At 42.2% G+C, this 15,064-nt stretch overlaps 2 protein-coding genes across 3 annotated transcripts in view; one reads left to right on the forward strand and one right to left on the reverse strand.

Moving 5' to 3' along the window:
- LOC111961251 (E3 ubiquitin-protein ligase UHRF2) overlaps nt 1-15,064 on the reverse strand; it is a 254,746-nt gene that overhangs the window by 107,318 nt on the left and 132,364 nt on the right. The gene's annotated exons all lie outside the window — the stretch shown is intronic.
- The window catches only part of LOC111962808 (endoplasmic reticulum metallopeptidase 1-like), a 28,377-nt gene that overhangs the window by 2,182 nt on the left and 11,131 nt on the right, over nt 1-15,064 (forward strand). For both annotated transcript variants that reach the window (XM_070440410.1, XM_023986143.2), the window contains 5 exons: nt 1,106-1,401; nt 3,295-3,422; nt 3,621-3,726; nt 4,914-5,060; nt 9,233-9,325. In XM_070440410.1, the coding sequence (XP_070296511.1) occupies nt 1,106-1,401; nt 3,295-3,422; nt 3,621-3,726; nt 4,914-5,060; nt 9,233-9,325 (770 nt within the window). The remainder of the gene's footprint in view (nt 1-1,105; nt 1,402-3,294; nt 3,423-3,620; nt 3,727-4,913; nt 5,061-9,232; nt 9,326-15,064) is intronic.

Consider the following 15,064-nt stretch of genomic DNA (forward strand, 5'->3'; position numbering starts at 1 on the left):
ACTGGGCGCGAACTCGTAATGCTCGGAGCCGAAGCGCTACGGCAGTTCGCACTGCGCTACGGCAGTTCCGTCTCCTGAGTGGAGAAAGGAAAGGGGTAGCCTGGTTCCAGATCTGTTTGTGCTGTCTTGCCAACTCATGGTGATTTAAAGCATGACAAATGACCATAGGACCATACATGCCATGCCGTCTGCCCGGTACAGTTGAAACTGGAATTAATTTGTGAAGAGCTCTCTTCTCCATGGTGCCATTGGCCATCAAGTCGGGTACGACGCCGAACTGCATTAGGGTAAAGACCCTGTTGAGGATGATGAGCACGCAGATGAGAAACCCACAGTTTCATCAGCTGTCTTGGTGGCTGGTCTCAGACGATCCCGCAGGTCAAAAAGCCGGATGTGGAGGTCCTGGCCTGGTTACACATTTTCTACGGTTATGAGGTCGGTTGGACGTACTACCAAATTCTCTAAAATGATATTGGAGGCGGCTTATGGTAGAGAAATTACCATTAAATGATCTGGCAACTGCTCTGGTGGACATTCCTGCAGTCAGCATGCCAATTCCACGCTCCCTCAACTTGTGACATCTGTTGTGTGTTGTGACAAAACTGCACATTTTAGAGTGGTCTTTTATTGTCCCCAGTGCAAGTTTCACCTGTTTAATCAGTCCATCCACCTGACAGGTGTGGCATATCAAGAAGTTATCTTGGCAAAGGAGAAATGCTCACTAACAGGGATGTAAACTAATTTGTGCACCAAATTTGAGAGAAATAAGCTTTTTGTGCATATGGATAATTTCTCTGATCTTTTATTTCAGCTCATGAAACATAGGACCAACAAGTTGCGTTTATTAGTTGGAAGGGGACTTTACTTCAACATTATTGTGTTTTGATATATTTTGAATACCTTTTTGAACACTTTATGATGTTGTTTATTGACCCCCTTTCCATTTGTTTGACAAGAAATCAAAGCCTTTGCCTAGCTTTCATTTTACACCCAATTTGACATGCTCCTATGTACTTCACATATTGGTGCTCATGGGTCCTTGTACATGGAAATGGCCATACCTCAGCATATTTGCTGACTCCCGTTATGCCTTGTTTGGTACCAGGGAGCACCTGGAGCGCATCACCAGCGTCGGTCCCCGTCCCGTGGGCAGCCGAGAGAACGAGGTCCTAACGGTAAACTTCCTGCTGGAGCAGATAGAGCACATCAAGGCCATTAGCGCCTCAGGACCCAACTCTGTCACTGTGGACGTACAGAGACCCACAGGCTCCTACAAGATCCCGGGAGGGTTCACATCCTACTGTAAGGTCAGCAACATCGCTGTCCGTCTGGAGCCCAAGGCTGGGGCTCAGCACCTCATGCTGGCCAATTGCCACTTTGATACTGTGGCCAACAGTCCAGGTACAGTACAATACAACAAATGTGTCTTTGGAAAAATAACAATTTAATCCATTTAGAATGAGGCTGTAACGTAACAAAATGTAGAAAACGTCAAGGGGTGCGAATGCAAAGCTGTCATCAAGGCAAAGGGTTGCTACTTTGAAGAATCTCAAATATAAAACATATTTGAATTATTTAACACTTTTTTGGTTACTAAAGGATTCCATGTGTTATTTTATAGTTTTGATGTCTTCATTATTATTCTACAATGTAGAAAATAGTAAAAATAAAGAAACTCTTGAATTAGTAGGTGTGTCAACTTTTGACTGGTACTGTACACTCAGTGGCCAGTTTATTAGGTACACCACCCCGTTCACAGAAATGGTTCGCTCCTATAGACAGTGAGTCACGTGGCCATGGCTTGCTATATAAAGCAGGCAGTTACAGTTACTGTTAGAATGGGCAAAATGAGTGACCTAAGCGACTTTGAACGTGGTATGAACGTCGGCGTCAGGCGCGCCAGTTCCAAGAGCTGAGAAATGGCCGGCCTCCTGAGCTTTTCATGACCGTGTCTAGGGTTTACCGAAAATGGTGCGACAAACAAAAAAAACATTAGAGGCAGTCCTGTGGGCGAAAACCACTCATTGAGAGGTCGAAGGAGAATGGCAAGAATTGTACAAGCTAACAGGTGGTCCACAAACAGGAAAATAACGGTGCAGTACCACTGTTGAGGCATCTCGGAATGCACAAGTTGTTGGTCCTTTTCACGGATAGGCTATTGCACCAGACTAACACACCAGGTTCCACTCTTATCAGCTAAAAACAAGAATAAGCAGCTCCAGTGGGCCCACGATCACCAGTACTGGACAATTTGAGGAGTGGAAAAGCATTGCCTGTTCCGATGAATCCCAGTTCCTGTTGCAGAGTCAGGACTTGGCGTAAACAGCATGAGTCCATGGCCCCATCCTGCCAGGTGTCAACAGTACCGGCTGGTGGTGTAATGGTGTGGAGTATGTTTTCCTGGCACACGTTAGGTCCCTTGATTCCAAATGAGCAATGTTTCCATGCCCCGAGGAATCTGGGCTGTCCTGGAGGCAAAGAGAGGTCCGACCCAGTGCCTAATAAACTGGCCAAACTGGGTGTATATCTCGTCAACAGAAAAACTTGACTGCAAAATAGACAGGTTGGAATGTCTGACTGAAATCCAGGACAAATTTGCCTTTTTTGTAAATTAACTGTTTGAATTTGTTGATTAAAATGCGGGACATGTTTGTTTTTTTTGCGAGCAAGGAGGCCTACAAACCTGACTCAGTTACACCAGCTCTGTCAGGAGGAATGGGCCAAAGTGTGGAATTCCACCCTCCTTCTGTTTTACTTGTAGTGTATTTTTTAAGTTTTTATCAGATGGGAATAGCTTTAGAAGGCAACACGGGTGAGCGGCCGGACCGCGACTCGACCTTGCATTTCCGGGGGTGAATTGTGGTCCTGAGTCTTTAGCACCAACTGCTGAACCAGAATCTGGCACGAGATGGGTATTTTACCTACAGGGCAGGCTATGCATTGGGCGCGCAGTGCTGAATAGCTTTTCTGATGAACGGTTCTAAGTAGACTTAGGCTACTGTTGCTCCCACTGTGTAGCTTGTCTGATGTTTAGGCAGTAACAGTTAGGCATTAAGTGATCACTGCTGCTCCCACTGTGTGATTAGGCATTCATCCCTCCAGGTAGGAATTTCAGCAGAGCGTTCACTGGCACAGGCGCGCACACACAAACACACACTAATCTCGCTCGCCAATATTGACAAACACACCTGTGTGATTCTACGAGACTATATATACACACGCACGCACACATGTGCAAAGCTATTCTGACAGCATTTGTTGTGTATGACCCCATGTCACCTGTGCGTGTGACAGGTGCAAGTGATGATGCGGTGAGCTGTGCGGTGATGTTGGAGGTGCTCCGCTCCCTGGCCAATCTGTCCACTCCCTTACGACACGGGGTGCTGTTCCTCTTCAACGGAGCAGAGGAGACCATGCTGCAGGTGAGAGAGAAACTGGGGACCGTAGTGAACACTGGTCAGGTCAACTGAGAGGAATTTCACAATCGCATTTCGATTTGTTTCGGCCAGAATCATAAATACTAGTCCTCTTTTGTGCAAGGACACCTTTTTGTTCTTTGTAGAATTCTATTCAATGACATAATATGGAATGTGAAATATTTTATACTCTCTCTGTGTTAGGGGAGTCATGGCTTCATCACTCAGCATCCCTGGGCCAAGCAGGTCCGAGCCTTCATCAACCTGGAGGCAGTGGGGGTGGGGGGCAAAGAGCTGGTGTTCCAGACAGGTTGGTGGACACCTTTTATTAGGGCACACTGCAGCCAAATGTTTTGCAACTGCAAACAAGAAAGGGATTCAGGTGGTTCAGTTAGAAATCAATGTTTATTGGTCGCATACACAGTTTAGCAGATGTTATAATGGGCACAGCGAAATGCTTATGTTAGTAGCTCCTAATAATGCAGTAAAATGTCAAACAAGTACACAAATAGGGGGCTCCCGAGTAGCACAGCGATCTAAAGCACTGCATCGCAGTGCTGAGGCGTCACTACAGGCTCGGGTTCAATCCCAGGCTGTGTCACAGCCGGCCGTGACTGGGAGCCCCATGGGACGGAGCACAGGGGAGGGTTTGGTCGCTGGGATTTCCTTGTCTCATCGTTCTCTAGCAACTCCTTGTGGCGAGCCGGGCGCCTGCAAGCTGACCTCGGTCGTCAGTTGGACGATGTTTCCTCTGACACATTGGTGCAGCTGGSTTCCGGGCTAAGCGAGTAGTGTGTCAAGAAGCAGTGCGGCTTGGCAGGGTCGTTTTGGTGCCTAATGAACAAGACTCAGAAACTGGGCCAATTGGAACACATTTATATAGGTGTCTGTGTCTCTGAATCAGCAGCTGAACAAGCCTTCTTGCCCCTCGGGACGGAGTAGAGCTGTGTTGCACTATACTGCCTGGCAGAAATGCAAATGTCCCCATAAATGTCAACTTGAAGAGAGGTGTTTTAGGAAAAACAATTCACTGGCTGCAGAAACAAAACTGTCCTGCTGTTGTGAATACCTTACCTTATATGCTGCTTGCTATTGTTTTTGTATCCTTTAAAGCAGGGGTCAGCAACAGGTGGCCTGCAGAGATTTTAGTTTTTGGTAAAATCACCAGGAATTAAGCTAAACTTTTGTTTCATTTAAGAAATCTGTTCCCAAGTATTCCCACAAGTAAAATAAAATAGACTTATGTGATCGTGTCTCAATGTAATCAAGATATGAAATTGTTCTTTTCAAATACAATCTATTTTTGGACTTATTTGTGATCATTTTGCAGTGTAGAAATGACCGCCCCAACCGCTTGATCCGACACAAATCGCCCCACGGCTGAATCTAGTTGCCTACCCCTGCTTTATAGGGTGAATTCTGTGTACAATTGAAGTGATATTTTCACATCTGTCACAAGTCTGTCTTCTCTCGTCTCACCTTCATTGATACACACAGGTCCTGAGAATCCCTGGTTGATCCAGGCCTATAACCATGCTGCCAAACATCCCTTTGCTTCTGTGGTGGGACAGGAAATCTTCCAGAGCAGGTTGCTCCCATCCGACACAGACTTCCGCATCTACAGGGACTTTGGAAACATTCCAGGTAGGGTAAAGCGTCAGTATTAAGTCTTCAAGTAAAGTTATCAACTCTCTGACTTCAGATCTCCACTCTGCCATCTTGTTTTCAGTCGACTGCAGTCTGCCTTCACTTTATTTGAAGCCTTGCTGTGTTGTAGTTCAACATTAATGTATGAGTTAGTGTTGAACCGCCCCCCCTAGGATTCTGATCACATTTTGTGGTACAAAGTGGAATTCATAATTTTTTTGTTTTGTTTTTAAGGATGAATGAAAATTAAAACGCAAATATACCATGATTAGATAAGTGTTGACCCCCCCCCCCCCAGAGTCAATACATGTTAGAAACACATTTTGCAATGGTTAAGCTATGAGTCTTCCTGGGTAAGTCTAACAGCTTTGCACACCTGCATTGTGCAATATTAAAAAAAGGCAAATAAATCTTTTTTTTCTTTTAAATTCTTCACGTTCTTTCAAGGTGTTGGGGATCATGGCTAGACGGCCATTTTCAAGTCTTGCCATAGATTTTCAAGCAGATTTGACTCAAAACTGTAGCTTGGTCACTCTGGGACATTCACTGTCTTCTTGGTAAGCAACTCCAATTTATATTGCCTTGTGTTATAGGTTATTGTTCTGCTGAAGGGCTAATTCCTCTCAGTGTCTGGTGTAAAGCAGACTGAAGCAGATTTTTCTCTAGCATTTTGACTGTGCGTAGCTCATTACGTTTTTTTTTTAATCCTGAAAAACTCCCAAGTCTTTGCCGATGTCAAGCATACCCATACCATGTCGCAGGCACCACCATGTTTAAAAATAAGGAGGCAGTTACTCATTGATGTGTTGTGTTGGATTTGCCCCAGACATAAGGATTTACATTTAGGCCAAAAGGTGTATTCCTTTTGTGTGTTTTTTTGCAGTATTACTTTAGTGCCTTGTTGATTTACAGGATGCATGTTTTTTGAATATTTTTATTCTGTATATTTGTATTCTTTTCACTCTGCCATTTAGGTCATTATTGTGGAGTCACTACCAATGTTGTTAATCGATCCTCATTTTTCTCCCATCACAGCCATTAAACTCTGTAGCTGTTTTAAAATCACCAATGGTGACATCCCTGAGTAGTTTCCTTACTGTCCTGCAGCTCAGTTCAGAAGGACGACTGTATCTTTGTATCTGTGTGGTTTAACACATCATCCACAGCATAATTATTAACTTGGCCATGCTTAAAGATATATTCAGTGTCTGATTTGTTATTGTTACTCATCTACCAATCACTGCTCTTCTATGAGGCTTTTGAAAAGCTCCCTGGTCTTTGTAGTTGAATCTGTGCTGGAAATGCAATACTTAACTGAGGGACCTTATAGATGTTGTATATATGGGTGACAGCGGAAGGGGTAGTCATTAAAAAAATCATGTCAACCCCTATTATTTCACACACTGAGCCCATGTAACTTATTATCAAATCAAATGTTCTTTGTCACATGCGCCGAATACAACACGTGAAATGTTTACTTACAGGCCCTTAACCAACAATGCAGTTTTAAGAAAAATAAGTCTAAAAAAAGACTAAAATGAAGATTTTTTGGGGAAAAATAACAAATAATTAAAGAGCAACAATAAAATAACATTAACGAGGCTATATTTTAATTTAATTTAAATTTAATTTATTAATTTAACCTTAATTTAAGTAGGAAGGGCTCATTGAGATTTAAAATCTCTTTTTTCAAGAGCGTCCTGGCCAAAATAGGCAGCACCAAGTCATTACAAAAATGCAAATAGTTTGGGTAGCTATTTGATTAGCTGTTCAGGAGTCTTATGGCTTGGGAAGCCTTTTGGACCGAGGCTTGGCACTCCAGTACCGCTTTCCGTGCGGTAGCAGAGAGAACAGTCTGACTAGGGTGGCTGGAGTCTGTGATTTATTAAAGTGCTTGACTTCTGAACTAATTTAGGCTTGCCTAATCCAAGGGGGTAAATACAACAACTATACTTTTGTTATAATTTTTTAAAATTATTTGTAAACAATTGTTGAATTTTCTTTTCCCTTTGAATTTATGGAGTATTTTATGTAGATAGATGACAATTAAATCTATCAATCCCACTTTGTAACGCAACAAAATCAGAAAAAAATCCAAGGGGGTGAAAATTTACGATACCCACTAAATATTTTTTTTATTTTCTCCCGATTTTTATTATCGTCCGATATTTGCCTTACTGTTATATCAATATCGGATGATATTCCACCGATAACAGATATCCATAAATGGGATGAAAAAAGGGAATTTCGTGCTCATCTGATCATTTGCACCCATTCTTGTGATGTCATTATTGTTGTAATGTAAGAGGTCAACATTTGAATCATATTTCTTGGACAATTGCTATTTTGAGTGGCAATTTATGAGAATTATCAGTGTGGGAAAATTACACTTTAATTTCCCCACTGTTTTACAGTATGTTGGCAGAAACAGTTGAAGTCGGAAGTTTACATACGCCTTAGCAAAATACATTTAAACTCAGTTTTTCACAATTTCTGACATTTAATCCTAGTAAAAAGTCCCTGTCTTAGGTCAGTTAGGATCACCACTTTATTTTAAGAATGTGAAATGTCAGAATAATAGTAGAGAGAATTTTTTTCAGTTCTGCCAACAAATGTTCTATGGGATTGAGGTCAGGGCTTTGTGATGGCCACTCCAATACCTTGACTTTGTTGTCCTTAAGCCATTTTGCCACAATTTTGGAAGTATGCTTGGGGTCATTGTCCATTTGGAAGACCCATTTGCGACCAAGCTTTAACTTGCTGACTGATGTCTTGAGATGTTGCTTCAATATATCCACATCATTTTCCTACCTCATGATGCCATTTATTTTGTGAAGTGCACCAGTCCCTCCTGCAACATGATGCTGCCACCCCCGTGCTTCATGGTTGGGATGGTGTGTTTCGGCTTGCAAGCATCCCCAGTTTTCCTCCAAACATAACGATGGTCATTATGGCCAAACAGTTCTATTTTTTTTTTATCAGACCAGAGGACATTTCTCCAAAAAGTACAATCTTTGTCCCCATGTGCAGATGCAAACCGTAAACTGGCTTTTTTATGGCGATTTTGGAGCAGTGGCTTCTTCCTTGCTGAGCGGCCTTTCAGGTTATTTTTTTATTTTACCAGGCAAGTCAGTTAAGAACAAAGTCTTATTTTCAATTACGGCCTAGGAACAGTGGGTTAACTGTCCTAGGAACAGTGGGTTAACTGCCTTGTTCAGGGGCAGAACGACAGATTTTTTTCTTGTCAGCTTGGGGATTCGATCTTGCAACCTTTCGGTTACAAGTCCAACGCTCTAACCACTAGGCTACCTGCCACCCCAAATGCCGATTTATGTCGATTATAGGACTCGTTTTACTGTCGATATAGATACTTTTATACCGGTTTCCTCCAGCATCTTCACAAGGTCCTTTGCTGTTGTTCTGGGATTGATTTGCACTTTTCGCACCAAAGTGTGTTCATCTCTAGGAGACAGAACGCGTCTTCTTCCTGAGCAGTATGATGGCTGCATGGTGTTTATACTTGCGTACTATTGCTTGTACATATGAACGTGGTAACTTCAGGGGTTTGGAGATTGCTCCCAAGGATGAACCAGACTTGTGGAGGTCTACAATCTGTTTTCTGAGTCTTGGCTGATTTATTTTGTTTTTCCCATGATGTCAAGCAAACAGGCACTGATTTTGAAGGTAGGCCTTGAAATACATCCACAGGTACACCTCCAATTGACTCAAATGATGTCAATTAGCCTATCAGAAGCTTCTGAAGCCATGACATAATTTTCTGGAATTTTCCAAGCTGTTTAAAGGCGCAGTCAACTTAATGTATGTAAACTTCTGACCCACTGGAATTGTGATACAGTGAAATAAACTGTCTCTAAAAAAATTTGGGGAAAAATGACTTGTTATGCACAAAGTAGATGTCCTAACCGACTTGCCAAAACTGTAGTTTGTTAACAAGAAATTTGTGGAGTGGTTGAAAAATGAGTTTTAATGACTCCAACCTAAGTGTATGTAAACTTCCGACTTCAACTGTATATCGGTAAGTTGTTCCTCCCAAAATTGGTATCGGACCCCAAAAAACTATATCGGTCGGCCTCTAATTAGTAAATTCCATCCCCTATACTCTCCCTGGAGTCTTTCCTCCAATGTGACTCATGTCCCTCTGTCTGTAGGCATTGATTTAGCCTTCATTGAGAACGGCTTCATCTACCACACCAAATATGACACACCCGACAGGATACTGACAGACTCCATCCAGAGGGCGGGTGAGTACTTTGGGCCATATAGCGGTGCTTCTCAGATAAGAGCAAAGATTGTGTGTGTGGAGGGCAGTTTCTCCGTCATCAATCTGAAGCTGCAGGGAGTCGAGGTGTTTGGACGGCTCAGCTGCATGGCTGGCTCAGCTTAGCTCCGCTTTGGTGGGGTTTAGGCAAGGGATAGTGAGTTACGCCTGTTTACAAGTGCTTAATTTGAGACGGAACAGGATCCTGCACCTCAGATTTGACTGTTTCGGCACCTATTTACCCGGATCCGGTACCTCTTGCCGAATGATTTTATTTGTTTCACTGTTCTCACTGTAAACATTCTAATAAAAGCGATGGGTGTTAAATCAAGTTGCCTCCTCGTTATTTCTCTCGCCCCCCCAGAAAGACTATTTAAATCATCCTTCTGTGTAATCATTCTATCCTGAAACACACTGATTCCAGTCCTGCTCTCTTATTTATACATAGAGGTTATGGGGAGGGCCAGTTGGGTAAGTAACTGATCTTAACACAGGTCTTGGTTGTGGTGGTCAACTAGTGAAGAGGTCCCGACGTAAATCACGTCACGTAGCCTAGGCTAGTCCTCCCCCTACTGAATTTGAAACGTGGGAAAGTCAAATAATGGATAAGAAAAGGTCATTGAGTTTGATGACAAATGTACAGTAACATCCTCTGCCTCTGACAGAAAAAAAACAGAGCCCTCAGGAAAAAAGTTTTTGAACATGCTCGAACCAAGGCGTATTTGGTGGCAGCAACCATTGTAGATAAGGCTGAAGAGGACACCCAGGTTATAGTTAACACTCAAAATGAAAAAATAGACACTACATCCAGTCTTCAGAACAACTTTAGAAGGAGACTAAATGTCACTGCCACAAGCCTGTTCATGGCTTTGAGACAGAAATTGACTGGCGTTAAATGGATTTGACATGGGGAGTGTTGTTGTGGTCAGGTTTTGAAAACTAAGGTAGGAAAATGTGTTTTCCTTTACAAACTGTACTGTGAAGTTATTCTGAATATTTGGTTCGTGTGATCGCACAGGCAGGAGGCCTACAGTGCCTTCGGAATGTATTCGGACCCCTTGACTTTTTCCACATTTTGTTAGGGTACAGCCTTATTCTAAAATTGATTTGAATCGTGTTTTCACCCACGGCAATCTACACACAATACCACATAATGACAAAGCAAAAACTTGTTTTTAGAAGAAAAACAAACAAACTGATAACACATTTACATACAGTACCAGTCAAAAGTTTGAACACACCTACTATATTTTTATGATTTTCTACATTGTAGAATAATAGTGAAGACATCAACACAATGAAATAACACATGGAATCATGTAGTAACCAAAGAGGTGTTCAACAAATCAAAATATATTTTTATATTTGAGATTCTTCAAAGTAGCCACCCTTTCTGGATTGCCTGACCTTCATGTATTCTACCATAAAGGCCTAATTGGTGGAGTGCTGCAGAGATGGTTGTCCTTCTGGAAGGTTCTCCCATCTCCACAGAGGAACTCTAGAGCTCTGTCAGAGTGACCATCGGGTTCTTGAACACCTCCCTGACCAAGGCCCTTTTCCCCCAATTGCTAAGATTGGCTGGGCGGCCAGCTCTAGGAAGAGTCTTGGTGGTTCCAAACTTCTTCCATTTAAGATGATTGAGGCCACTGTGTTCTTGGGACCTTCAATGCTGCATAAATGTTTTAGTACCTTTCCCCAGATCCTCAACACAATCCTGTCTTGGAGCTTGGTGCATATGCAAATGGTGGGTGTTCTGCAGTGACGTCTGAAATTACACTAGACCTGAAATCTACACCTCCCTCCATCACCATCTTTCTCTCATTGCTCCAATGCTCAGCTCAGCTCAGGCCACACTAGGGCTGTGGCAGTCAAGAAATATTGTCAGCCGTTGATTGTCAAGCAAATAACTGCCGGTCTCACGGTAATTCACCGTTAATTAATTAGCCACTGATGCAGACCTTTGGAACATCTACATTTTAAAAAGTCTAATAAATCCATGTAATATAGCCTGCATTGTCACAATAAATCCATTAATTATTATTTTTTATTCTAAAGAGACATGATATGAATAAAATGTCTATTTCAGAAGAACAGAATCGCATACTCTGAGTTGTCCTCATGTTAGGACCTGATCTGGCTATGCCATATGGCTGTGGGCTACACTAGTTCATTTAGTAGACGAGATTTGCTTAGAATTCCGTGGCATTATTTTATAGTATGAAGAATACCATTGAACATATATTCGAAAGGATATTTTCTTCAAACGATTTGAGGGAGTGCGCACATGCGGCTTTTCTGTGTTGAGCAGTTAACAAAGAAACAGGTCATCCTATATGCTTAATTTAGAGTTATTTATGCAACTTTAGTTGTGATACAAACATTGGATAATATGTTTTAGATTTTTTATAAATTATAAGGCTGCATGATGCGACTATTCAATTCGGAGGCGCATATTGAAGATATTGTAAGAACTGTCCACGTTTACTTTTCGTCAGCCAACAAGATGAGTAGGCCTAATGAACAGCAAAAGCACTAGCCTATCAACTTTTGTACTATGGGGGATATTAGATTGACATAGCAATCTACCATCCCCCATAGTACAAAAATTGACCTATTCTGTGCAAAAAATAAATATTCCAAACATAGTCTGGGACAGTTGTGGGATGCGATAGATCCCAAATGAATACAACCACTAGCATAAAAAAAAACGTTTTTAAGCAATGAGGCTGACGCAACAGATCAGAACGTTTAGCTGAAAATGTTGATAAACTACTAAGCTATTTCTTTACATTATAAGTGCAGCAATGTGCACACGACAGTAAGCTATAAGAGCAAATGTTCCAAAATATAAGCAATTAGCGGGAAAACACCATTCTCAAAAGTGACTGCAAATGTGATTTATGCATGCAATGATTTTATTATAAAAGGTGCAATTTAGCTTCCCCAAACTTGAAACTCACGCGCTGCATTCCAGTTTGGCTCTACACCTGTTGTAAAGCGGATTAATGTGCTTAATTTTAAGAAGTGATTTGGCCACTAGTTGTGACACAACCTTATCAAAACATATAGGCCTATGGGCTAGACTACATGAGGTGTGCGACTAGGATTTGAAAAAGTTACAAAAAAAGGCATGCGCTGTTTCTTACGAACACCAACTGGGCATCATTCACAAGTGATAGGCTAATAATATATAGGCTAATTCTTGATTTGATCTTATCTTTACATATACGAAATAATATGTGTGAAAATTTGATTTAGAATGGACCATTATCATGCACCTGTCTCGAAGCAGGGGAAAAAAATACATGTCATCTATGCATTAAATAGCGAATGGAGGACGCTTTCCCCGTGGTTCATTTTCATGCCAGCCAGGTAGGCTATACTCCTGTTGTAAAGAGAAGCAATGTGCTTTAATATTAGAAAAGTTGAGAAATAAATATAGTTGGCCTAGCCTAATAACTGCTTTTAAGAGGCCATCACTCTGTTTTTTCACTGAATTTCGTAGCCTATAGAAATATTGCGTAACATGAGCTCATGCGCTGCTGAGTACCAGGCAGTTAGCAAGTTTGGTAGGCTACTAATGACCATCAGCAATTACCATGACTAAACCGTCATGTGGAATTTGACTGCCGTCATGAGTCGTGGCCGCCGATGTGGCAGTAATACGGTCACCGTAACAACTTTACACCTCCCATAACCTTCCGTCCTTCTCTCCTCTTTGTGCTCCGACGCACAGCTCAGGCCAGACAGACAGAAAGATCAGTACAAAGCACTTACCTCATTATCACCAATGGAATTCCCACACAAGCCATGGGTTTAAAATGACCCCCTATTCCATATATAGTGCACTAATTTTGACCAGGGCCCATAGGGCTTTATATAGGGAATACGACGACGGTGGTGGTGGTGAGGAGGAGCTCCACGGAGCCTTCGTGTCTAGAAGTAATTTAGCCATTCATTGTAGCCAATTGTGCTCTGTAGAGTTGCCGTTTTCTTGTGCCAATTTAACTCGTGACATTCCTGGATTACTCATTGTACTAATAAAAGTCAGATTTAATCAACAAATAAGATTTTTTTTAAAGGTTAAGGGTACCTGGCTGTGCTGGCAAAATCACTACATATCCCATCGAGCCAAGCAGGGATAAGCTGCCCGTTGTCACAGTTCCAAGACCAGTCAGAGACATCTAGCTAACCCTACGCCAATGACTCCGGTGAATCTCAAAACTGAATTTGGATCCACGTTAAGTAGCAATGATATCCTTTGCCACCTTTGTTTTACCACGACAGATAGCTCGAAGCATTCTTGACTATTCAACAAAACAAGAAATTATTTTCAAGTTTCTTTCCAGAAGATGTCTTAGTTACATGATTATATAACTATCAAAGTTGTTTTAAAGTTGAGGGTGCCGTATTTAAGAAACTTGACAATGAGGACGAAAGCTAGCATAGTTCAACTAGCCAGCTAATTTACCCAGGGAAAATCGGGGAAAACATGCTGGGCTCACATGCGCAATAGGCTAATTCAGGACACAGATTGTAGTTTTTATGCCCTGATATCAGGAGCTGGCAGCTAACAGTTGAATAAAAAAATTCAGAGAGCAAAACGAATACATCAGATGACAAATATTTAAGGAGAGAGGATCGGAGTCGTGATGCTGCGAAGCAGGGTGGTTGTCTGAAAGGAGCCTCCTGATAAAACCCTCACAATTTCCTCAAAGTTCGATAGAATAGTCAATTTAGTATAATTGTTTTTGAGGGGAAAGTTACTTTTTTATTTGTTTTATCGTCTGCGTTTAAAAAAAAATCAGCTTCAACGCGTATACGTAGCATGATCGCTAGCGCAGCGGCTAACAGGGATAGCTCTGTTAGCACTTCAGCAAGCATGATGTTGAAAGGGCAGAACATAGAACCCAGCTCGTTGTCGGCCTTGCAATTATCCCTACAGAAGGCCATGGAAGAAATGGGTGTAGTCGGCACCATTCTTGAATCGGATGTCTCTCAGGTAAAGCAATCTCAGATGGATATGCAAGAAGATGTATCGGTCATATTACAGAGGCTCGATGAGGCAGTGGGTCGGATATCAACAGTGTAGGACGATAATGACCGGCTGATCAAGAAAGCTGAGAAGAACGCCAAACTTTATGAGGATCTCCACAGAACCGTGCAGGATGCAGCTAACTGAGACAGGCACTTCATTTTAAGACTTTTAGTAGTCAAGTAGGGTCTGGAGGATGGCAAGCTGAGGAATGCGTGAGACAAATGATCTTGAATGCTCTGGGGGTGGATTTGGTAGAATCTGAGCTTCAACGAGTCCACGGTTCCCTTGCACCAATACCACACGAGAATCAGCCGCCCATACTGATCATCATCCGCTTTCTCAGGGGTCTGGAGAGAAAGAGTGCTGGCCTCTGCGAAGGGAATGTATCGGGAGAAGAGAGAGGTGACTTGGAAGGACTGCAAGCGATCAATCTTTCCCGATATGATCAAGGAGCCGGCGGATAAAAGGAGGCTGCATGAGTTGGATGTACATTTCACACTCTCCTCGGTTACAAGCGGTCTCTCGCAGACCAAGTGGAGGAGGGCTTTTTTCTTCAAGTAGAAAAACAAAGGGAGAGGGTGGGGTGTTTTGTGTTGTGTGGGGTGGTTGTTACTGTTTTTTTGTGTTGTGTTGTGTGGGGTGGTTGTTACTGTTTTTTGTTTTGTGTTGTGTGGGGTGGTTGTT

This window comes from Salvelinus sp. IW2-2015, linkage group LG4q.1:29 (assembly GCF_002910315.2).
Source record: "Salvelinus sp. IW2-2015 linkage group LG4q.1:29, ASM291031v2, whole genome shotgun sequence".
Classification (NCBI taxonomy): Eukaryota; Metazoa; Chordata; class Actinopteri; order Salmoniformes; family Salmonidae; genus Salvelinus; species Salvelinus sp. IW2-2015.